The sequence below is a fragment of the Python bivittatus genome, unplaced genomic scaffold, assembly GCF_059951505.1.
Source record: "Python bivittatus isolate LINGU-HERP-01145 unplaced genomic scaffold, Pbiv_v1 ctg000350_np1212, whole genome shotgun sequence".
NCBI lineage: Eukaryota > Metazoa > Chordata > Lepidosauria > Squamata > Pythonidae > Python > Python bivittatus.
Genome location: NW_028277074.1, coordinates 36333162 through 36360029, shown reverse-complemented (window position 1 = coordinate 36360029; position 26868 = coordinate 36333162). Strand labels below are relative to the sequence as shown.

The 26868-nt window shown below is 36.2% G+C and overlaps 1 protein-coding gene across 4 annotated transcripts in view; it reads left to right on the top strand.

Moving 5' to 3' along the window:
- SHROOM2 (shroom family member 2) overlaps positions 1-26868 on the top strand; it is a 118375-nt gene that overhangs the window by 81517 nt on the left and 9990 nt on the right. For 3 of the 4 annotated variants that reach the window (XM_025170100.2, XM_025170099.2, XM_088144941.1), the window contains 3 exons: positions 3869-3969; positions 21306-21383; positions 23308-24048. In XM_025170100.2, coding sequence (XP_025025868.2) covers positions 3869-3969; positions 21306-21383; positions 23308-24048 — 920 coding nt within the window. The remainder of the gene's footprint in view (positions 1-3868; positions 3970-21305; positions 21384-23307; positions 24049-26868) is intronic. The other variant, XM_015888984.3, reaches the window with a different exon arrangement.

Below are 26868 nucleotides of genomic sequence, written 5' to 3'. Positions count from 1 at the left end.
AGGCAAGTGTGAAAAAATGCTGTAAAGTAAGAATGCTTTCAAAAATATATATTGTAATTGTTTATCAATTTACAAAATCCAAAGTAAGCAAACAGAAGAAAAATCCAAATCAATATTTGGTGTGACTACCCTTTGCTTTCAAACTAGCATCAGTTCTTACACTTGAACACTTTGTACACTTTCACAAAGTCAGGGATCTTGTAGGATTAGAGTCAGGTGCATGATTAACCAGTTATACCAAGCAGGTGCTAATGATCATCAATTTCATATGTAGGTTGAAACACAGTCATTAACTGAAACAGAAACAGCTGTGTAGGAAGCTTAAACCTGCGTGAGGAACAGCCAAACTCTGCTACTAAAGTGAGGTTGTGGAAGACAGTTTCATGTCACAGGTCATACACCATGGGAAGACTGAGCACAGCAACAAGACACAAGGTAGTTTATACTGCATCAGCAAGGTCTCTCTCAGGCAAAAATTTCAAAGCAGACTGGGGTTTCAAGATGTGCTGTTCAAGCTCTTTTGAAGAACCACAAAGAAATGGGCAACATTGAGGACCATAGATGCAGTGGTTGGCCAAGGAAACTTAATGCAGCAGATGGAAGACACATCATGCTTACTGTCCTTTGACATCAGAAGATGTCCAGCAGTGCCATCAGCACAGAACAGGCAGAAATCAGTGGGACCCAGGTACACCCATCTACTGTGCGGAGAAGTCTGGCCAGAAGTGGTCTTCATGGAAGAATTGCGGCCAAAAAGCCATACCTCCGACGTGGAAACAAGGCTAAGCAATTCAACTGTATGAAAACATAGGAACTGGGGTGCAGAAAAATGGCAGCAGGTGTTCTTACGAGTCAAAATTTGAAAGATTTGGCTGTAGCAGGAGGCAGTTTGTTTGCTGAAGGGCTGGAGAGTGGTACAATAATGAGTGTCTGCAGGCAACAGTGAAGTATGGTGGAGGTCCCTTGCAAGTTTGGGGCTGCATTTCTGCAAATGGAGTTGGAGATTTGGTCAGGATCAGTGGTGTCCTCAACACTGAGAAATACAGGCAGATCCTTATCCCTCATGCCATACCATCAGTGCAAGTGTACCTAGAAGAATTGATCTGTTTTGAAGGCAAACGGTGGTCACAGCAAATATTGATTTGATTTGGGTTTTTCTTCTGTTTGCTCACTTGCATTTTGTAAATTGACACATAAACAATTACAATATATATTTTCGAAAGCATTCTTACTTTACAGCATTTTTTTCATACCTGCGTAAAACCTTTGCACAGTACTGTACATTGTACTGATGAAATAAAAATCAAACTTGTCAATCCCAACATTTGGAGAAAAACAGTGATATATTTGAAGAAAAGAATACCTTGCCAGCTGGTAAGCATAGAGAGGGTTCAGTTACACTTTGTGGTTGTGTGACAGACAGTATCACAGAAATATTGTATGGGTGAAAGGAAGAATGGATTTGACTAAATACCAATAAACCCTGCTGTTATTTTAAAAGGCCTTGAAGATCTGGCTTCAAGGTGAAGTGAAGCCCCCTTTGGATTGTGTGGGTTTATCCTAACAGCTAACACCCAGTCAGTGGAGAAACTGAATCTGAAAAGGGAGTGGATATTTCAGCAAGATAATGATCCAAAACATAATTTGTATCTCATATACCTGTTTAAAATGCCAGTTACAGATATCCTGCATCATATGTGGTTTGCCTCACAGTCTCTACTGTTGTTACTTTGTATCATAAACATATATTTAGCCTTTACCATGTCTACATCATTCATTTCTTCCATCACTATTATTTCTTCCGTAACTCAGGCTGCTCCAGTACCAACTCCAGCATAGATGCTGTCTCTTAATTAAGAATGCAATTTCTTATTTAATTGCTGATTTTTTTTAAAAAAATGAACAAACTTTGAAAATACCCTCCAACATTCATTTGGATGTTGGGTTGATTCATGAAATCTGTCTATCTTACAAGGAACTCCAGGGCCTTCATACATGTCCCAGAAAAACAAAAATAGGAACCCATGGAGGAGAATTTTCCCAACTCTAATTGTGAAGAGCTTTATGGATATGATCTGAGAACTTATGTTGGAAGCAAGAACAGGTTAAGCCTAATATGACTATAATGTCCCAGTTAAAAATGCCATCTTTTATAAGGCATGTTAGTATTAGTATTCCCTTTTCTAACATAATTAAAAACCATTTATTTTTTACTGGACATGGTAAGTATATTACCTTGTCATTATTTAAGTTAATGCCTTAAAGGCTTCACATATTTGGGGTAAAAAATTATGGAGAAGTTGGTATGGCAATATGTTGCAGGAAAAGCAACAGACATCTTAAAATCATAAGAATGGAGTAACACTTTATCAGATACATGAACCCTTATCAGGTGACACATTTGAATGTGTTCTTATGGGTGGATGTAGAATGGAGAATAAGAAAAAAAGATCAGGTAACAATGAAATGTAATAATTCTGTGTAAAGTTAAACATAAGCTAAATATCCATTCATAACAACAGTAATGGGGCATCTGGAATGGCAGCATTGTTCTGTAAATGAAATTTTAAAGCAAATTTAGAATATATCAAGAAGTTGATTCTGCCCACTGCAAATTAATCATAACTGATAACTGGGGATATAATAAAAAGTACTCAGTAATCCCACAGTGTTGTGCTGTTGTTTTCACAAGCCTATAGATTCACAATGCAACAATTCCTTTGCAATTTATTTGTAAACAAGCACTGTGCTTGATGTCAGTTTTGTGTGCATTTATTGTTGGGCCATTGAGAAAGCAGAAGGGCATTCTGATGGCGTGCGCTGTCACACTGGAAATGACCCTATGAATTAATCTGTCATGCTGTGAGTGATATAGTGTAAAGGAAATTCTCATAGAACCACAATGTACTGGATGGCGCTTGCATCTCTCTCAAGGTACATTTCCTTATGTTTGGAGGTCAGTTATGTGATCGGTTGTTGTTTATTAGTTGCTGTTTCAAATTGCAATTAGTTATTTTCTATTTATTTAAAGGGAGATAGTGGCTGCCTGTGAGTAGGGACAAGCTTTCCACTTTCAGCACTTGTAAGAAAAAAGCGTAATTGTCTTCATGAGGATGCTATATTAGCTGGAAGTTACAGGTGAAAAGTGATGAATAATCACTTTTTATTCTGGATACGTCCTGTAATAAATAAATGCGTACCATTTCAGTTTATTTTGTCAATACCTTAACTGCATCAGTGATGTAATTTAAGCAATATGTGATACAAATCTTTCAGGTGTCGATCCAGTCAAGGTATTGCAGCTACATCTTAGGTCTTGACTCTAGAGAATATATCAACCATCCTCAGCCTAATGCTTCCAGATGTATTAAGATTTCAACTTCTATAATCCCCAGCTACTCTTTATGCTGCCTGAGAAAGTATGGAACTTGTAAATGAAAACATGTACATACGGATAGTTAGCATTATCTTCACGGTATAAGATGATTCTTTCATTGGTATAAATAATTATATTTTAAAAGCTCCACTTTTTTTTTTTGTAAAAACAATGTTATTTATGTTGCATGCCAAATACATTTGAGCAGAATAATATTCAGTTTTTCAGTATCCTCATTCAAGTTTTGCCCAAACAGAATTGCAAATGATTGTAGCTTCTTCCTCTTAACTGGTCAGATGAATTAGTAACTTGAATGCAAAGTTTGTGAAACTAACTAAGATGTTACATTTGTTTTAAGCTAAATCAGCAGAAGGCAGGATATATTGTGGACTTCAAGCAAATCCACAAATGAAGGGTTGCGTAATAATATGGTTCAGGAAACTGAAACTTGATGATTTGTTGCTTTACCATGTTATAAAACTGTGTTTTCAGGGAGCATCAACAGAAGCAAAGAGACAAACTGAAAAATCTAGGAAAGATGAAGAGCTTATTTCCTCTGTTGCAAAATCAGATGAAAGCAGCTACAATTTGAGGTAAACAAGTGGATTTTTGTTCAAGTTTTAATAGTATATACTGTGGAAAATGCTTAGTCAAATGTTTCCCAGGAAGAAGCTGTTAGTCTGTTTTTAATATTCCTCATTTTTGTAAAATATGTGCTTCCAATAGAAAAGAAATATTCAAAATTAAATATATACATTTTATTCTGATACTATAGAAATATTTGGGTTCTTAGTAATAGAGGAAACATTTAAAGTATTTGATGTTTTAACAAATAAGCAAATTGTTTTTCTTACTAAAATTAAGTTGAATAATTTTTGTCAAAAATAATATTAATCACTCTCAAATCTTTTTTTTTTTTAATGGAGAAGTTAAGCACATGCTGGAAATCAGTGGCATTTAAAAGTATATTTTCTGAGGAGCCCCCTTTTAGGCAGTAATATATTTCAAAGTTGTTATTCCTGCTGCTTGATATGAAAACTATTTTAAATAAACCAGAGAATTATGTTTGTGTTTGGATAGTATGTTAAATTTCTGTTAGCTAAAAACAGAAGTGAAAGCTTTCAATCTTCTCCTTGTGGCCTGCCAGAGAGGGAGAAAGAACTAGGGTTGTGCAGAGTGACACGGCTGAGATTTATCCATCCAAATGAGGCCTCTGTGTCTTTGAATTTCCTACCAAGTATTCTGTGTCTATGTGAACATTGTTAGCATAGGATGAAAAAAGAAGCATGCCATTGTGTATTGCGTTACTTTTGTAAAGCCTAAACATCAAACATGACAAACAAGTTAACATGCAGTGAAAGGTTTTGAGAATGGATTACCAAATTATAAGGAGAAAATTATATAATTGAAGGTTCCACTGCATTAAAATAAACATACAACTGCATGCATGAAAGTAGGATAGGATCTCACTGATACCTCTTTTACATGTATCATGGTAATTGTTTTTTGTGCAATTCATAATCAATAGGCATAAACGTGTATTTTTTTTAAGTTGTGAGCATGAGGCATGTGCTGTATAGCACTGTAGGTGGGAGATAAGCAGGTGATATTTAAAAAGTATTTATTTATTTATTTCAATATCTCACAGTTGAATTGTGGGCTCCACTGATGCTGTGTTGTAGAGGTCATTGCTGTTGAGATAAATCCATTAATTATTAATGATTTTAGAAATTAATTGTTCCTGACCATTCAAGGTTAGCATTTCTTTCTTCTATTTTGATTTTCCCTCTCACCTAGCAGTATCCTTCTCTTCCATAGTACTTCCATAGTGACAGTAATACGTGCAAAATGCAATAAACTCTGTTAGTGTTTTGTATGAAACAATATTCCTAATAGAACTATGGAGAATTGCTGGAGGAGGTACTCATCTTCCTTGTATAACTGTTTTCCCTCGAATAAGAGCCATATTTATATAACTGCAAAACAGATTGCTCTATAGCAAGCTTATGTTTCAACAATAGTTCCTGTTATTGATGAACAGCCTTAAAGTATGCTTTAAAGATTTTTTCCTCTTCCATAATCCATTTGTTACAAAATGTTGCTGTCTTAATTATAGTTACCTTATGACTGATGTAGCTTGTGGCTATAATTTATTTGTAGGAAAAAAGTGGTTTATAGTACTGTTGGGTTATGCTGTTTCTAAAGCTGCAACTAGGAAGAGGCCAATTTGGGATAGGTGTGTTCTATCTGATCTAATAGTTGAAAGGGTTAGTGTTAGGTGTTATGTAATACATGCAATACCAATGACACAAAGTCACAATGTATGTAAAAGCTTATTTTCTATTTTTGATAGATTTAAATTTCACCCTAATATTAGAATGGTACTAATGAACAATCACAATAACTTGTAAGCAAACACAAATCTTTAATCATTGGCCATGCTAACAGGGATTGTAATTGTTGGCAGATGCATTTTATTAGCATTATTTGTTATCTAAGTAATACTAATTCAAGTGTGAACCACTTGCACACTTTGCAAAAGTTAAAAGTTTTCCTTTTCCATGTAATTAAAAAATGTAGCAGTGCCTAATCTGAGCAGAAAAAACATTATAACAAATCAGCCTTATGGAAGTACATTTTAATTGTAATTTATGATTCCACCAATATGAAGAGATATTTTATTTTATGTAGAAATACTGATAATTTTAAATTTTGACAGTAAGGACAGTTAAGAATAGGCAAACACTCTGTACAAATTACTTTTTTAAAAAAAGATAAATATTACAATACAGTAATTCTTTTTCATATGACATATATTCTCTGCCTCCCTGTTCTGATCACAGTATGGTCTCTGGTCAAGCAAGTTTTACCTATGCACAAAATAGCTTCTGTTGTTCTTTTTAACCAAAACTTCATGGCTGACTGTGTATAGGCCCTGAATGTAGTTGTTAAAGATTCCTTATGCTTCTATTAAAACCTGTAGATTGGGCATATATTAATATGTTTAGTTGCTAGTTTAATATTTACAAAATATAATTGTTTATGACATTGGGATAAAAATATTTCATTTAAAATCCAGAATATATTTATGGAACTGGGGTTTTCGAGAGGTTTAAAGAACAACACCAACCTTCAGAATCTAAAACTATATCTCCCCAAGGTCAAGAATTTCTGATGACATAAAAGTAATGCAAGAACTTTTTCCTGTTGAGGTTAAGGTTGGCAATACTTGTATGAACTTCTCAGACACGCAAGAAAGCAAAAGCAAGCCAGTTGTTAGGGGCATGAAAACCAAAACCATCTGTATGTCAGGCAGTGAGACAGAGCCTGGAGCAGATTTCATTTTTCTGCTTGCTGGGTTGCGTTTACAAAGATGGAGTCTTCATGAAACAAAGTGAATAGTGGCTAATGTTTTTATATTCCAGTAACTTAACACAATTTGGTAAATGGAGATTTCTCTGGTGGGAGTCTTGGTTTTATTTGCTGTCAGTGAAAATAGGTCTCCTTTATACAATATTCCTTTAATTCTTATGCTTGCAATACCGATTATGGCTTTGTGCAGATACATCACTCTGAAATTACTGAAACTTGTCTGTATGCAACACAGGTGGTGTTGCAGCTCTTGTAGTGGGTAAAGCACTGAATGATACAATACTTGATTAATCTTTTGATTCTTCATTTGTTTTCTGGATTTTATGGGTAGTGTGATTCATTTCTGTGGCTACAAGCCTGGCTTTAGATTTTGGCATGAGTTTTCCATGCATACAGATTCCTAAGCAGAATTACTGCTGTAATTCAAGTTCAGATGGAGATCGGTATTTGTTTGTTTGTTTGTTTGTTCACTTATTTATTTGACATGTTTGGAGATAAGTGTTTTGGAATATTGAAATAGTGGTTGAGGTTTGTGAAAGACATTGATGAGTAAAAAGCCGAGTCTGAGAAAAAAAAATTACTGAAAGTGTGATTCATTGGTTCTCAACGGGGGCGGTACCACCCCCCGGGGGGCGGTGGGAGGATGCTGAGGGGCGGTGAACTTGTTTTGGGCGGTAGGGGGGCGGTGGGCATGTTTTGGGCGGTAGAGGGGCGATGAGCATGTTTTGGCGTTCGAACTTAATTTTAAAACTCCCAAAAAAATTTATTAAATCGATTATCCGGTTTACACTATTTGTATCAGCAATAAAACAAACTTACGTGATGGCTGCCCTCACGCACTTCTAAGAATGGTGAGACGAATTTGTATTCTAGGTAGGCTGACCTTGAAGAACTCGACACTACGATTCTTCTCCGATCCCAACAGCACAGCGCATGCGTCAGCTGTCTTCCCGCGCGATTAATCGCAGTACGTGCGTTGAGCGTCCTTTCAGTATGAATGTTAGATTTGACCCATGTTTCTTGAGTTGCTTTTCGTTCGCTTCATTTCTGTTTTTTCCCCTCAGTTTCGATTTACTTTCATTGTTTATTTGGCCAGTCGGCTAGGTAAGTGCGCTTATTAGTTCTTTATTGTGGTCGTGAATTATTAATTTTGAGAAATAGTTATCTTTCCCTCATCATATTTTTAATTGCCTTCCCTTCCTCCTACCTTGTCGAGCGAGGATTCAGTGCTGTGACTGATCTAATTACAAAAAAGAGAAGTCGACTCCAAATCGTGGAAAGAGGGGACTTGCGCCTTCATCTCTCTAACAATATTAAACCAAACGTTCAGAAAATGGCTCTGAACCATCAAGCACAACCATCCCACTGACATAATCAAGCATGTTTCATTGATATTACTCTTTTAGCGTATTTTTTGCTGTTTTTTTTAATTATCTAATTAAGAATAAAGAATTTTTAAACATTAAAAAAGCATTTGCAAAAAAAATTAAATTAAAAATGAAAAAAAATTAAAAAATGAGCATCAAAAAAATAAATAAACGTATTTACAGCATTTTGAAATAAACGTATTTACATAAAAGAGCATTTAAGCATATTTTTTTTTGCATTAGTCATTTTAATTTTAATAAAAGGAATGCAATTACCTTCCAGGGGAAAAGTATCGAGTTAAATCGAACAAATTTGGTGTGTAAGTCTACTGAAAAAAATTACTTAAAATTTTTGCCTTTTATAATTCAGTAACTCCCCCACCCCCATACCCTAAATTACAGGATTTTCACAAAGGGTAGCGTTGAAAAATTTTCCGCTCCTTAGGGGGGCGGCAGCTTCAAAAAGGTTGAGAATCACTGGTGTGACTGTTTTGTTAACAGATAAAAATAGGTCAAAGGTAGGGAGATCTGGATGGATTTATTTATGCTTATTTATTACTCTCAAAGAAAATTGATAGTGAAACATTTATTTATTTTCCTTCTACATTATTGTTTACTTGTGCATCAGTGCTATATTTTTTTTAGATTTTCTTTCTTTTTTGTATAACAAACTAGTGGTAAGATATTTTTGTGGTTGCTACAAAAAAGTGGATAATGAGATAAATCTTGTTAATGAAGGTTATACAAACAATTTTTCTTGTAATATTTCAATGCCAGCAATGCTGAGTATTCCTTCTTTTGTTCCTATGGTAGTTACTGTTTATAAAATGTGATTCAATGTCTTTATATGGGCTATCTTTTTGTAGATAGTTTAGAATCTTCTGTAATACTATGGCATGTATTGCCATGGCTTAATTCACTAGGATAAAATCCTGTATAAACCATATTTTGAGTAAGATATCAGTTTCTGAAACACAAAGTGAATACTGAAGAGTAAACATATAATTTGTCATAAATGTAATTAATAAATAGAACAGGGGAACTTTGTGTAATCTGGAAGTATGGTGGCCGGCATCAAAGATCCCATTCCTTCATTGTGCTTGAAATCTTCTTTTACTAACGTTGGCATCTAGAGTATAAACAAAAAAGCTATACATTCTGACACACAAATGAACACAGATGAGAATTTTATAAAGCATATTGGTTCAATGGATATTTATTCAGAAATATTTCTACAGAATTCATTTGGAGTAAATATTATTATAGAACCTGAAAAACAGAAATGTGTAGAATTTGTTTGTAAGGTTGGTAACATATATCATTACTGCAAGGATAAAGTCATTTCTTTATATGTATATGTGATACAGTGATTGTATGTTTTATTGTTGAATTTTACTGTATAATTTTAATTTCATAAATTAATTTAGGAACATATGTCAAAGAACAGCACATATATTCTCTAAAATCAGTTGTCCATATTGAATTTGAGTGATGGCTCTAATGCAATTAAATTTTCTGTGTAGTGGATTTTGATAACATAAATTACATGTGCTCTTGGCTTCATGTTGTTATTCCAGATAATATATATTTTTCATGGCCTTCAAAGGCATAATATGCATGGGTGATACAGTGTTATTCATATAGTCTCATTGGTCAGTATATTAGATGGCTGTCTCTGTTTTCATATGTATACAATGTACTAAAAGATGTTTTGCTTGTTTTTTGAGCATATGTATTTCCCACCATATTGATAAATATGTAACTGCACTGTTCTTTGGCAAGGAAGAAAGCTTTCTTATTTTTGCCGAAATGGACATGCCATTTATGACTTACCTTCTCAAATAATCATCATGAGCCTGTCAACAAGGCTTAGAAATTCAATTCTATTCTTACTTTGTTACACGCGCACGCACACACACACACAAATAAATAAAATTTGGTGCCTGAAATTATTGCAAGGATTGTAGATTTACTGTTTTTAACTGCACATTATTAATTTTATTTTGGGAAAGTTCAACATCCATGCTTCCAGAGCTGAGGATGGGAAATATCAAGAGTTCATGGCTTCCCAGATAATTTCTGGCCCAAAACAAACTGAAAGTCATATGGTAGATCACAGTTTGTTTCAGAGCTTGTTTTGCCAATTGTCAAAGCGCTGGCCAGGTGCAAGACAAGTGGTTCTTTTAGTTATTTTAGATCCAGAGACAACACACCAGCAGGTGAGGAGATTTTAACCTTTATTGTTAACTCTAGCAAACAGATTTAAACAGAAATACAAAAGCATAGTATAAAAGCATAACATACCAAGCAAGATGATAAACTCTTCCTCTACTATCAGGAGCTACCACAAGGTGACAGCGAGAGACCCCAGGATGACAGATAACACTCATATCTAACTGCTAAGATAGCTCCTAGTACCAAAGCCTGTGTCCATGCTCCAAAACTAAAAGGTCAGTGCCAGGGTTTTTATCAAAGTCTGGCACTGCAATCCCATGACTCACTTTCCATGGAGTCAGGGGCTATGAGAATGACCTTGACCAGATAGTTCTCAAGATCTGAGAACTACAGTGGGGCAAAAAAGTATTTAGTCAGCCACCAATTGTGCAAGTTCTCCCACTTAAAAAGATGAGAGAGGCCTGTAATTTTCATCATAGGTATACCTCAACTATGAGAGACAAAATGAGAAAAAAAAATCCAGAAAATCACATTGTCTGATTTTTAAAGAATTTATTTGCAAATCATGGTGGAAAATAAGTATTTGGTCACCTACAAACAAGCAAGATGTCTGGCTCTCACAGACCTGTAACTACTACTTTAAGAGGCTCCTCTGTCCTCCACTCGTTACCTGTAGTAATGGCACCTGTTTGACCTTGTTATCAGTATAAAAGACACCTGTCCACAACCTCAAACAGTCACACTCCAAACTCTACTATGGCTGAGACCAGAGAGCTGTCGAAGGACACCAGAAACAAAATTGTAGACCTGCACCAGGCTGGGAAGACTGAATCTGCAATAGGCAAGCAGCTTGGTGTGAAGAAATCAACTGTGGGAGCAATAATTAGAAAATGGAAGACATACAAGACCACTGATAATCTCCCTTGATCTGGGGCTCCACACAAGATCTCACCCTGTGGGGTCAAAATGATCACAAGAACAGTGAGCAAAAATCCCAGAACCACATGGGGGAACCTAGTGAATGACCTGCAGAGAGCTGGGACCCAAGTAACAAAGGCTACCATCAATAACACACTACGCCACCAGGGACTCAAATCCTGCAATGCCAGATGTGTCCCCCTGCTTAAGCCAGTACATGTCCGGGCCTGTCTGAAGTTTGCTAGAGAGCATTTGGATGATCCAGAAGAGGATTGGGAGAATCTCATATGGTCAGATGAAACCAAAGTAGAACGTTTTGGTCTAAACTCAACTCGTCGTGTTTGGAGGAGAGAGGATGCTGAGTTGCATCCAAAGAACACCATACCTACTGTGAAGCATGGGGGTGGAAACATCATGCTTTGGGGCTGTTTTTCTGCAAAGGGACCAGGACGACTGATCCGTGTAAAGGAAAGAATGAATGGGGCCATGTATCGTGAGATTTTGAGTGAACACCTCCTTCCACCAGCAAGGGCACTGAAGATGAAACGTGGCTGGGTCTTTCAGCATGACAATGATCCCAAACACTGCCCGGGTAATGAAGGAGTGGCTTCGTAAGAAGCATTTCAAGGTCCTGGAGTGGCCTAGCCAGTCTCCAGATCTCAACCCCATGGAAAACCTTTAGAGGGAGTTGAAAGTCCATGTTGCCCAGCGACAGCCCCAAAACATCACTGCTCTAGAGGAGATCTGCATGGAGGAATGGGCCAAAATACCAGCAACAGTGTGTGAAAACCTTGTGAAGACTTACAGAAAACGTTTGACCTCTGTCATTGCCAACAAAGGATATATAACAAAGTATTGAGATGAACTTTTGATATTGACCAAATACTTATTTTCCACCATGATTTACAAATAAATTCTTTAAAAATCAGACAATGTGATTTTCTGGATTTTTTTTCCCATTTTGTCTCATAGTTGAGGTATACCTATGATGAAAATTACAGGCCTCACTCATTTTTTAAGTGGGAGAACTTGCACAATTGGTGGCTGACTAAATACTTTTTTGCTCCACTGTATACGGATAAACTAGTACTTAACCTAAACAATCCTGAGGGTTTCCTCCCCCACCACCTCTAAGTAAAAGTAAAAAACAAGCCAGCTAAACATTATTACAACTCAGAGTGAACTTTTTTTAATGTGCAGGAGAAATCAAAATATGGCACCTAAACTTAAAATAACAGTGGTCTTCCATGTTGCTAATACAGAGCTATTGGTTAATGATCTGGATATTGGAGGGTCCTTTGCAATTGTCAGATCATTTCCTGATCCAGATAACATTGTCACTCATGACCTCCAGGCAAAGAAGCCTATTGAAATTATTTGTCTAAGTGTCTCATAGATTCAGAGAGGTTCCAACAGACACTTCGTGAATTTGCCAGTGATCTGGCAGGTAGTGCCATTCATTGCCTGGTTAGCTGCTGACAACAAGAGACAAACTCAGTTGCTATTGAGCAGCCTTACTCTGTTAATATCAGTTGGTACTTTGGTTTACTGAGGAGTTCCTGGAGATCAAGCAACAGAAGTGATTCCTGGAAGGCCAGTAGATTAAGACAAAAAATAAAGTTAACTGAGCACGGCTGTGAGCTCAAATTTGAGCCTACACCATGGAGGCAAAGAAACAGAAAGGACATGGTTGGCTGGATCTGAAAGGTGGTCAACATCTTGCTTTGGGTGGGTTTCCTTCAGGCATGAAGGAGGCTGGAATAGGCCTCATCCTTAAGAAGCCCTCTTTGTATCCAGCCATAATTGAGAACACCATTCCCAACCTTCTCTTTTTAGGAAAGTTTGTTGAGACTATGGTGGAGAGTAAACTACAGAGTGTCCTGGAGGAAGCAGACCCATTTCAATCCAGGATTAAGGCTCAGGCGTGTGATAGAAAGTCATCGGTCATACTGCTCAGTGATTGATGTTATGAAGTGTGCCCCTTCTGGTACTTTTAGACTGCTTGGCAGCTTTTTATACTATTGATCAAGGTATCCTTCTGAAGTATTTGCAGGGGTTGGGAATTGGGGGCATTGTTCTACAGTGGTTCTACTCCTTCTTCAGCAGTTGGTTCCAGTTGGCATTTGTGGGGGGAATGATTGACCTAGTGGCCTCTCACTTGTAGAGTGGGGTTTGGTTTTATATTGCCTACTTTTCAAAATCTGTATAAAGCCACTGAGAGTTAATGCATCAGTTTGATTTGCAGTATCATCAATACGTGATGATATATTATATATTGCTACCTTAATGGCAATATTATCAAAGTCTTTCCTTGATGTTCAAAGTGTAAAAGGGTGGATAAAAAGAAACATGCATTTTGAACCCAAACAATATGTAGTTGCTGTTTGTTCATCAAGAATGTCTGTCAGCTTCAATATCTAAGGGGTGGTACTGCCCTGAGGGAGCGAGTCCATGACTTAGATGTCCTCCTAGACCTTGGCTGCTATTGGGAAGGGCAGGTGGAGGCTGTTGATGATGATGATCATGATTTCCTACTGTTATATGGACATTTTATATTTTTATTACGGTGGATGTTTTCTTGTATATCACAAGCAACTTATGATTTCAGAGGCATACAAGTTTAATTAAGTATTTAATAAATATTTGTGCATATTGTGATTTAGAAATGAAATGTGCAGAATTCATTTATGATTGTAGGAAAGCATTAATATATTTAATTTGTAAGAATTTATTTGCTACTAGATTTATATCCCACTTTTATTTTGTACAACTCAAGGCAGTCTACATGATGCTTTTTGTCCCTGTGAGGTAGGTTGGGCTGAGAGAGAGAGTAACTGGGCCAAAGTCACCCCATTGACTAAGGAAGGACGAACTCACAGTATTCTGGTTTCTGGTTGAACACACAAAGTATTCTTTGTTATCTGTTTCTACTATTAGGCATGGCATTGTCTGGAACTGTGTATTCTTGATCCTGCAGTTCTGGATCAGTTCATCAAAACTATTTGATTGTCTGAAAAGAAGAGCATAGGCATCATCCATGCTAGTGAACCCATTAAATTCTTGGACACTCAAATTCCTATCCCCGGAACCATGGAGCTCACTGACTGACTTAGCCAAATTGTTTCCCTTGGCCCAACCTGCCTTACGAAGTGGTTGTTGTGAGCCTGATTTCCTGTATGCTTTCTTGAGCTCTTCAGAGATAGGTGAGATGGAAATATAATAAATGCACAAGTATCATTTCCCTGGGTCTATGATGGCAAATTCTTTGAAAAAATTAATTGGTAGGGTTTTAGTTCAGTTTATTTAAGGCCCTTTCCAGCAGACCTGCAACAAAATTATGTTCAGAATGCTGCCCAGCCAATTCACTTTCACTGGTATCCCATGCTGTTCCATTGCATTTGCTCTATTTCACTGTTGTCTGCATGTGAAAAACAATGTAAAGCACAATGCCTGGATTTTTAATACTGTTCTCATACCAGAATGTTGGCTAATCCTGCTGAGTCAGATCATTCATTTGTCTAGTTTTATATTGTTAGCTCTAATTGCCCCATAGTTCTCACAATGCTGTGGCCAGCTGACTCTCCCAGTCCTTATTGTACCCAGTTTCAAATGTATTGCACAGTGCAGATTTACACCCTTGAAGAGACCATACAACATTGTGAATAACCAAGCTATTAGTAGCATTAGTAATATGAAGCAGTATTACATTGGATCCAGCCACTGGATTATCTAGCATATGCCTGCCTGCTCTCCCAGTTCCCAAAGTCTTAGGGTAAGACATTGGCTTTTTTTTTTTTAAGTCAAGGGCTCCACTTAGCTGTTAATACAGTAGTTGATAATGTAGAGAGCAGATCCCAGGGGCTGAACTCCAATGCAGGTAAGATCTCTCCTTTTCTCATTGTAATCTTATTTTTTTCTATAGCAGGAAAAAAGAGATTGTTCTTGGAGGCATCATTGAATGCTTGAAATTTGGTTGACTTGAAATTTGGTTGAAGACTGTAGATTTTCCAGTCCTGCTTTGGTGAACCATATCTGAGGTTCTTTAACTGGAAATGTTGGGATTTGAACTATTAATTTATGCCTTTTCTAAGCTGCTTTTTTCTTATATTTAATCTCTGCTTTTGCTCATAAATGCTATGCTAGTATGGATGGCCTGCTGATCAAAGATGTTCTAATTTTCTGTGCTAATATTAGGGTTAAGGAGAATTTAAACCAAAATCAATATTCACAATAGGTTCTTTCCAGCACAAGACATGACCACCACACTAAATTGAACATTGGCCCAAGACTATTTGTTTCTTTTCTCACTGGCTATTGCTTTAAAAAATGATGCCCACATTAGGATGACCTCCTAATATTTTTGATACAAACCTCTCTATTCATGTGAAACTTGATTTGCTAAGAAAGGCGTATTTTTGGCAGCAAGCAAAGGATCAGACAAGAACACAAAAAAAAGGTAACTTGAACAAATGTAATTCATTGGTGTGGTTGTCTTTTTATATCGTCTTGATGTATTTGGAGGTAATTCAGATGACAGGTTATTGGCTTTGGGACTGCCATGAAGTATGATTGAAACCTGGCATACATATACTGTCAGTTTTTAAATTGGCTTTTCAAGCAACATCAAATATAGGTAACATTTGGTGCATAGTCGTAGTAGTAAACTTTATTACTGTCATAACCACGTTGTTACATTACATATTTTCAGATTACATTAATGCCAAACTTGATTGGTATTAAGCAAATTTCTGCAGAGCAGGAATGAGGAGGGAGAAAAATGTACATGTGTATGTATCTATTGGGAGGATGATGTTCCTGCATGGAACAGAATTGTACAACATTCATAGGATTCCTTAAAAGCATTTCTGAATTATGTTTTAAATCATAATACTATTTAATGAACATAAAAATAAATCCTGCCTTATAAAAATTATAGTGTACTGCAAAAGCAGGAGGGGTAGAAAACTGTTTTTAAATACAATTTTAAAATCCCAGCTTTATTTCATCTAACAGAATTTGACACTCTGTTGCATCTCTTTGATTATTCCACTCTTCACTACATTGGTATTTTATAAATTGATGGTGTTTTTTACATCCATTTGTTCTTTATTCCTTTTTCTTTTCTTGTCTGCATTTTAAATCCATATCTCATTCAGCAGCTTACTATTGATTACATAATTTCTTCTGGACTCTCCAGACCTTTAAACTCCATACCCATAGACTTGCTAACAGCAGAAATTCACAGAAGTCACGTAGCCAGAGAAGTTGTTTAATTGTAAACAGAACTCATATGTACACAGATCTGCCTCCTACAGACCACAGAGTTCAAACCCTATATATAGGTTTTTTCCAGGATTGCAATTCTAGGGCTTTTCTGTCACCTTTTTGAATAAATGGAAATTTGGACAGTGTGTTCCCGGTCTTGAAATTGGGTGCCATCTGCTCAGTGTTTTTTAATTGTAGTTTCCTCTGGCATGCTGGTTCCTGCCTTGTCAGCTTCAACTTTTATACAAGGATGAAGAAAGCCACATTCTACCAGTGATGACTTGCCCTGCAGTCTATACTATTAATTGTTAATGAGGACAAAATAGAAAATTGAGGGACCTGGTTTTGTAATAAGCCAAGTCCCTGCTTTCACATTAATCTATTTTAAAGCGAACATTAGATTGCTTCAATGTATGTTCTGCACTCTGAGAAAATAAGTGAAGCAACTGTTAGAATGTAAGGCAGCAGAACAGCTATCATTTTCTTTTGGTGGAAATGTATAGCTGTACGGCCAATACCATATTTGAGCAAGCATGGAAATATGCCATGATTCAGTTATTATAGAGTGAGATTTTAAAATGCCAGATGATTTCTCAGGCTTTAACTTTGTATAATGAGTTTGGGGGAAAGGGGACGTTTATTTTTTAATTAAAATTTACTTTATTTTTAGGAGCTGGCTTTTTTTTTTTTTTTGGGTGGGTTTTGTTTTCTTTGTGGAAGGAATGTAACCTAAGCCATAAAGCACATTGAGTTGCATTTTTAAGCTATGTTTGTAAAATCCTTCAGAGTGGACTTGTGGAAGTTAATACTGCTGTAACACTTTACAGGTTTTGCCTCTGGGTGCTTCTGATGCTTGAAGCTTTCTTTCTTTTGTCCTTTCTGAACAGTAAGCTCCAGTCTTTTTGGGGTAATATGATCAGCATGTGTTGCATGAAAAATCACCGTCTGTAATGTACATATCCTCCATATTGAATGCAGATTCCATTTTTTGACAACCCTTTCTGTACTAGTATAATAGTGATCAATCAGTTACTTTTACCAAAGATTCCTGTTGCTGTGATATCTCCTGAACAGTATCTCTTTTGAAATGAACCAAAAATCTTAAGATCATCTGAATTTCAGATTGATTTTATGCATTTTGCTAATTTGATAATTGTGATAGAAATCAAAAGATGTTTTAAAAGATTGCATTGGAGATTACTGGCATTCAAGAATGCCATGATGTCTTTTTGGCTGGATGCCCTATTGGTCCTTCTCAGATTTGCATGCCAGGATGCAGAATGTGTTTCTTTTCAGTATTAAAACATCTCTCTAGTGTTCATTTTCTTTGCATGAGCACATACCTGAATATGCATCTGAAATTTTGAGAACGACCTGTCATGGACATTAAGAAATATAATGAAAAATAAAATGTATACTAACAACTTTTGCTTTTTAATAAATTAAGAATGCAGCATACATGTGATCCATTTGAAAAGTCTTTTTGTTAAATGTTCTCCATTTATAATACTGTATTAATGTTACCATGACAAAAAATAAAAACAAAAAGACACTACAGGTTTATTTATTTATGTATTTAATTCATGTTTATATGGCCACCCATCTCACAAAATGTGACTCTGGGCAGCATACAATAAAAAATGTTTGAATTTGGAAGCTAACTGTTCTACAATCTGTGCTGCATAGTTTTATGATTTTAAAGAAGGTCCATTAATAACAAAACTGAATATGTGCCTAATTAACATAACGATTGCCCTGGATTTGCCAAGGTAAGCAGACAAGTAGTACCTTTGTTAATATATTTATATCTCCTATATATATGCCATTCAATTCTAAAAAGGCTTTGATCACCCTACAAATGATACAATGTAAAATAGAATTAAACAAACTAACCAAAGCCAAATCCCAATAACAATCAACTTCCTAGCTATTGACATAATTGCTAAATCTGGAACTGGGAATTACCCAATAATATACAGAGGAAAAATTGAAAAAAAATCCCAAACCATAAGTTTACTGTATTGATCGGTGCACTTCAAGATAATTGATAAACATTTCATTGCAACATTGTGTGATCAGAGTTGAATCCTGTATGGGACTATGCACATAATGTAACTCTCAGGGTAAAGGTAAGCATTCCCCTCCCTCTGCTCATGATTTTCATTAATTGTAAGAACTTGTAAATCATATAGGGTACTCCTGTACTGAGGGTAAAATATTCTCTGCACTTAGGCCAGAGGTGTTTCATTTCCCCCCAAGTTCAATTTGTCCCTGTTCAAATCCACTTTTCTGCTTTCAGGGCCTTGGGATTTCATGATTTAGCCCTTAAGGTTCCTTACCATTATGAATCTAAAGCTTGTCAGGGCAGAATTGCATCTGGACAGAAGACAAAAGGAATAAGGTGACTTAGTGGAAAGTGCTTGCTGAAGAGCACATTTGAATCCAAATTACGCCGTAAGAGTTGAATGAAATTTTCTAAGCTGGCTTTAAGGCAGTTTCATTGGGAAAAAACTAACATAATAAAATCATACCTGTTCAAATAATGACATAATCATATACATGTACATGCATACTCATCACGTTCCCTTCTGACATAAACAGTACTATGCAAAGCCCAGAACAAGAGTAAGAATTAGTGTACAGAACAAAATTAAAGACAGAAGAAGAGAGAGAGAGAGAGAGGAAGGAATTTAACTAAATCATTCACTTACTATAGCTCTCCCATACTTCTTTATCCTTACAACCCATTCTGGCTTATACCAGCCTATGCCCTGATTCATATATTGGTTTTTCTTTTAACTTCTTGTCTCTTTTATATATTGGGCTCTTACAAAGACAAGAATGCACATTGCAAGGAACTGTGGTGTATTTCAAGAAATGGTAGCGAAATCAAATGACCATTTCTGATCGAGTGAGAATAGTAATTCAGAAATTATACCAGGGTTAGATCTCAAATCCTTCATACTCTTTTCCAGGACCACAATGAGAGTTGGATTTCCTATCACCTTCACTGTCACAGTGATCATCGTGGATGCTTCTTTACATTCTTCTCATTCCTACACTCCCATTCAGATAAGTCCTTTAAGCTAGGGGGAATTTTCCACCCTTCCGCATTTTTGAAGCTCTCAGCATCTCCAGCCAACTACGAGTTTCTTCTTCTTCCTCTTACTTCATTTACTCTTGCATCATACATTTGTTTTCGGGTTTGATTCTCACTGATTCTCTCTATATGAGCATATTTTATTTCATACCAGTCATTCACATTTGTATTTGGTCCATTCTCATCCCATATTCATGTTTGGCCTTATCTTTTCTTGTTTTACCACATTCAGTTCTTAAATATTCCATTCCCACTGCATTCAGCTTACAGTTATGTTTCTCTTAACATAGCCAACTCTCAGTTCCTTATAATCTGCATAGCAGCATAGCTTTCTATATAGTCATTAGTCACTTTAAAGAAACATTAATTCCTTGCAATAGACTACCCATTATCTTTCTTCCAACCTTTGAACATTTTACAACTTCATCATTTTCCTGTCTTCAGTAAAGTACCCGGGTACACAATTCATCCACTTACTTTTTCACCATTTATACATAACTTGAAATTATTCTGTCCTTTATCCATGTCAGACACCTTGGTCTTTGATATATTAATTTTCAGATTCATATTCCTTGTTGCATCATAAAATCAATCACTGAAAATCATTTGGGTTCTCACATCACATGGCATTTTCTGTGTATAAAATTACACATACATTTACTTCCCCAACAAGCATACCTCTAATATTATCACAAGCATCATTTCTGCATTTATCCATAAATACATTAAACAACCAAGGGGACATCACCCATCATTGTGTTACTTCTTAATGTTGAACCATTTACTAAATATTCCATTCTCGTGCATTTTTTATTTTCATCATACAGGTAGTCCTTGTTCAGTGACTGTCTTGCTTAGCGACCATTCACAGTTACAACAGTGATGAAAAATAACTGTAACCAATCCTTGCATTTTTCACCTTTGCAGGTCTGTGAAGCAAAGGAAAGCTGAAGTAAGATCATAAGCACAGTTGCAGTTTCACTTAGAGACCGCTTCTCTTAATGACTGAGTTGCCAGTCCCAATTGTGGTAGCTAAACATACACCTTTTATGCATCCAACACTCAAGCTTAAATTCTATATTCACACAAAATGTTCCATAATTCAAATCTATTCAAACAGTCATATGCATTTTTATAACAATTGTACAATTTTTTTTTTTTATTTTAAACCCTTTCCCTGGCAAAAAGCCATACTACACTTCCCAAATTTGGTTCATTATCATCTCTCCTAGCCTTTTTGATCATAATCTGAAGACACCTTCTGAAGCACACTTGACTAACTGATCCCTCAGTAATTCTGCATTCTTTTTGCTACTTTTCCCTTGCAGTAAACAGCGTGATCAACAAAGATGCACTCTGCACAAACATGTTAAGCAAGTCATGCATGTACTCTATAAGCAAACCGCAATCACAGTTTAACATTTATAGCTGTTGTTTTACTTGCTTCTGTTGCTATTAACCAGCCTTATTTCCACATAAATATTCTAATAAAGTTAAAAACAATGTTATTATGTAAATATTTTTCAGTAATTAATTCGTTTTAAATTAAATCATGGCTTTCTGGAATTTTTCAAAAAGATGAATAAGTATATTCCACAGACCTACGTTTTTAACCTCTGTGTTTGCTGTACTGATTATATGTAACTTTACAAAATGTCTAATTTATTGCTCTTGTTCGGTAAGCAGCCCTGCCACCAGTAGAATTCCTAAGTGTCCTGCTTCTCTGTTTCAGCTGCTTTCCTAAACTTACAGTATCTATCCAGCCTCCTCTAATCAAAGAGCAAAGCTGTCTTCTTTCTGAGACTCAGAGGTATTTTTACTTGGATTTAATTCTTGCAACATACTTTGATCATCTAATATCTTCATTCAGATAATCACAATTCAGTTTAATATCCCAAAGTATGCACATGCACTTTTGGCTTCACTTCACGTGTGCAAATAAATCAGGAAGCCAAAGTTAGCCATATGTCCAGAATGGGGATGATGGCTTCAAGTAACCAGAAAATAACTAAGGCAATATTCCTTATTCTGCCTTATTTTGGAACAATTAATCATTTTTATCCCATTTGAATGTAAAGACCAGGCTGGTTCATGAAAAGGGAGGAACAAAGCAGCACAAAAAACCTGTACACAACTATATAAAATTCATGCATATCTCAGTAACTCGTTTGAATCACATCAGTGTGTGCTACTACTGCCGCCCTTATTGTTTTAGTGTTTTTTTATGTTAATTGATCATTTGTTTTTTATATAATTTCAACTTAAGTACTAAATAATAGTTTAAAAAAAAAAGAAGTGAAACTTTTCAGTTAGTCACATGAAATATTTTAGGAATTGTTGATATGAAACCCATTTAAATTCCAAATAAATTATTTAACTTAATTGTTTTTATATTCATGTTCTATTCTTTTTATTGTGTACTTACGGAAATTTTAAAAAGGACCTTCTATCTTTTATAGTTTCTTTAAATTTTTAGTCTGAACCAACTTAGCTTATACATTTGAAAAACTAAGTATGCTTCCAGAAATACCATGTATCCCATTTTGTATTACTTTAAGTAAAGCTTCCAATACCCTGTCATCTATATACTACAGGAGACTTTATATGGAAGAATCCTTGAGATATAACTCTGTATCTTGATTCATCATGTCTGCACATAAGGATTTTTTTTTCCACTATTGAATAATCTTTAATAGTCAAAATTGTATTGTATAACATGATGAGAGTATTAATTCTACATTGAGTTTCCCAAGGATTTCAGCTGTAATTTCTTCTTGGGAAAATAGCTTACCAATTATAGCTGCACTTCTGGCTGCAAATATGTTGGAAAACTGCTAACTGTGCAGACACCAGGAAAATAGCTGAATAAGAACTAGACTGTATAATAATCCATGATATGTAGGTGCTTTTTTATGCTAGTGTAGGAATCTAGATGCTTGTTTCTAATAGAGGCTGCCCCTTGCAAATTGGATACTTACATTTGCTTTTTAAAAATTGTACTACCATTGTGTGAGGGATTTTAAAAGCAAGAAAATCCTTTTGTTGGTGTCAAAATACCTTTGCAAGCATTATTCATTTCTGTGAGTGGGTAGGGATTTGTTTCTACATAACTCCATGATTTGCCCCAGGAGTTACTAGTTTGGACATAATAAATTTTTTCACCCACAATCATATTTGGTCTAAATTAGTGGAACTACAGTCCAGATCCTTCCCATATTTTACAATCTTTTGTAAAATATTTTCATTTCCTCTGTTCTACATGTTCTTCTTTGTATTGTAATTGTATTGGTATTTTTTGTCTCTAATTTAAACTTTTCAATTGATTTTTTTTTTTTTAGTACAGTTTATTGCAGTGTTTTAAAGGAAAAGGAGAAATGAAAATTTCATTTGAATATCTATAGATCTGGAAATTATTTAATGAGATAAAATATTTTGTACATTTTTTTTCAAGTGGCCAGCTCATTTAGTTCACATGAAAATGAAGTATCTTTGCTAATATATATATATAAATTTCTGAAGTAACTGTAAAGTTATGTTACAAAACATTATTCTACATAACCTTAATCTTCTGCTACAGTTTTTTGAGAGCCAGTTTTATTACAAAGAGTACATAAATTACTAGTGCAAGGTTAGAGATAGTTGAAGAATAGAAATATATTTGCTAACTGTGCCATACTTACTGATGTTCAAATAATTCACCATTTAATAATCCCTCTTTTCCTCCCTTTTTCTAGATCATCTGATAAAGGATACCCAGAAGACTGCAAGAAAGAACTAACAGTTCAGGAGGACTACAGCTCAGGAAACCAGTGGAAAGTATCTGCATGGCCTTCCCATGCCGGACAGACCACAGTTACATCACAGCGGAGCCAAGGTAGATCTGGGACATTGCCCAGCGATTACAGATATTCACAGGAAAATCTAAATGAGAAAAGCAAAGATTATGCTGCACTGCCTCTTATGATTTCTGGACTACAAATATCAGATAAAAATCAGTTCTGTTTAACACATATCAAAGCAGAGGAAAATCTACAGGGGAATGCTGTACTGTTGAATAAGAAACATGGCTCTGTGCCTCAGAGGCCTCCCCCACCCAAACGAGATAAGAAACACAGGCGACAGGATAGTTACTCAACTTCACTTGCTACTTCTTCAGAATCTTTACTGACAGTGCCCAACAGACCAGCTCAAGCCTCCCCTGCTGCCGCCAATATAGTTGCAGACAGCTCATCACCTTCTCAGGTTCCTGCAAAGATTTCTGGAAAATTTGTAAGTGCAGAGCTGGCATCCACAGAGAATTTTTGTCAGCATTTAGAAGAAAAAAGACATCTCAAATCTGAACCTCCCCTTCCTTCAGCCTATCATTACCTTCTAAAATCTAGAATGGAAGCCTCAAGATCCCCTTCACCACAGTTTGCTCCACCAAAGCTGACTGATAAGCCACCTGTGGCTGTTCAGGATGAAAATTCCACAAGGTAAGTTACATTACCCAAACAGTTAAACATTTGTTACAATATTTTATTTCTGGATTCTTTCACCAGTTTAATATTAAGGTTTCCAGACAATTTCAATGCATACCTTCAGCAGTCTAATGTTAAGCTTTCTAGAGAGTTTTAGAAGCATGTTATTTTATCTCAAGAGAAATTACATACAATTTATTTATTTCAGCTTTCAAACTGAGTTCAGTGTAACATGCTTAACTTTTATCAGTGACTCTCATTAACAGCTCTTGAATATACTTCAACTAGCCAAAGAATAGGAAGCACAAGATATGAACATATATTGCAGTCATGTGGTGCTGTATTAGCCTAAAACTCTGAATTTCCCATGGAATATTTTGTGTATCACACATATCACCACGTTAATAAAATCCAAAGAAAACAGAATGCATATGTATCCTGTCTCATATATGCTATCACAAACACGTTTGAATGTTTTCAAGCCAGAGGTTGATACCTTTCTTACTATGCAAATCTGAGAATTATTTTTATAAAAGGTTGAAAACTGCTATCATTGTTGCCAGAATAGCGAGCAAAACAATGTTAATCTCTAGAGCTAGCCTCTCTAAGTGGACAAGGACATTTCAAGGGTAGATGATGGTGGCTCCATGGAGCCCTGCATTACTGTGACAGTTCTTTGGACTTAGCTGAATTGCCGGCAGAATAGGACTTCCCAAAGTGAAGCAAAGACAGCCATAGAACTGCCGTTTCCTAAACATTTTTGCTCCCCTGGTAGCCAGATCAGCATAAGATTAATATAACAATTTCTTTCCCATTATAGCCAACAAGAGTGAACATTTAAAAACAAAAACAAACAAAACAGCTACCAAGGAAACTAGCTTTTCACTAGTACAAGCTACCAGGATTTTATATAAAGCTGTAGAGTCCCTGTTTTGCTGCCCTCCAAAACCTTGCATGCTGAAATTGTGATTTGTGAATAATACAAATGGGCTGTATTATTCATACTTTGTAACGCCAATAAAGAAAACAGATATATCTGGGAAGAATTGAAATCCCCAATCACAAAGTTTACAGGGACACTGTGCCATTTAACTTACCTCATAGGATACATTAGAATAAAAATAGGAAACCATATATGCTGCTTTTAAGCCTCTTGGTATATATATTTTACAGTGGCAATAATGTACTTCAAGGCCAAAGTAAATATACATTACAGTGAATATCCAAAAATTGTTTCATATTAACAATCTCATACTTATTTTGTTTAACTTCTACTCTAGATGGTTCTACTCATTCTCATTGTGGAGAGCTATACTCTTAAATTTTAATCATTTCTAGGGAAGTGCAAAGGAGCCAGGCCCATAGGGTAGAAGGCTGGAGCTCTCAAACCTCCTCTTTCAGAAGCCTGTAAACTGTTCAGTCAGAAATAAGCCTACATGCATACATATGTAACTAAGTAAGTAAGTCCTATAGATCTTCACATACCCTGGCTTTACAACTCCTGCTTTAGAGTTTCTGCTTGGCAGCTTCTCTGGCAGGATCTTTAAAGAGATGCTCTAGGGAGTTCAAAGCACAATTCATAAGAAAGTTGTAATACAAATAATATTTTCAACCTGAAGAATGAGTAGAGGCTAAAACTATACAGAAGTCACTAGTTTTATAGAGAAATAATGCTGATAATAACAACAACAACAATAATTAGACTTGACTTAGCATGACGCATAATAAAAAGAAAAAACTGATCAAATCATGTACACATCTTTGTACAGAAATAGCAATTTTATTGAAGGAAAGACTCCTACTTCCTTTTATTTGGACTTTTTTCTGGAACTTTCTGTTTTAATCTGAGATTCTGGGGAATGATGTTAGTCTCCTGTTTTCTCAGCCTCAGTCCACAAGTATCCCTTCAGTTCTCTTCCCCAGCTCTGCATTTGTTCTTAAAATAGGAATCTCTCTAGGTTTACATAACAAAGTCTGTACAAAGGGAGATTTATTGAGAATGTCTAAGTATTTAATTTGCATGTACCACTGTCACTCTAGAAAAGCTGCAATTCATCAAAGGATAGTTGAAACATAGATAGCAAATGTGGCCAATGAACATTGGCACACTGAATGTCCACTGAACAGGATTTCACAGTTTCATATCTGTGTGTACTGCAGGTAGACCTTGGGTAGTGACAACTTGTTCAGTGACCATTTGAAGTTATGACAGTGCTGAACAAGTGGTATTTACAGCCAATCCTTGAACTTCTGGTCCCCCAGCACCCCTCAGTCATGTGATTGCGATCTGGGCACTTGGCAACCAACTTGTACTTACAACAGTTGTAGCATCATGTGGTCACATGATTGCCATTTGCAACCTTCCCTTCCAGCTTCCCACAAGCAAAGTCAACGGGGAAGCTGGCAGGGAAAGTCGCAACTTGCTCCTGAGGTGCCTGGTTACAGAGTATGAGATCATGGAGATCTCATACTCCATAGCATGCATCTGCTCACAGCACTCCCCACCTGCACTCCATAGTGCACACACACACAGCTGCGCTCATACTGGGCTGCAGTAGCCACCCCCCACCCAGCCATGTTCACTACCTGTGTGCCCTCCCACACTCTGCAGCAGCCACCCCCTGGCCATACCCATGCTGTGGCACCCATCTACGCACCCTTCTGCACTCCTCAGTAGCCATCCCACACCCAGCCGCGCTCACACCACATCTTAGCTATGCTCCACCTGACTGCACTTTGTAGCACTTACCTGTCTGTTGGCCTGCTTGTGAGCCACCCAGGACTTCCAACTTCCTGCTGACAGAAAGTCACAAGTCGCAGTCATGTAAGGTCGTC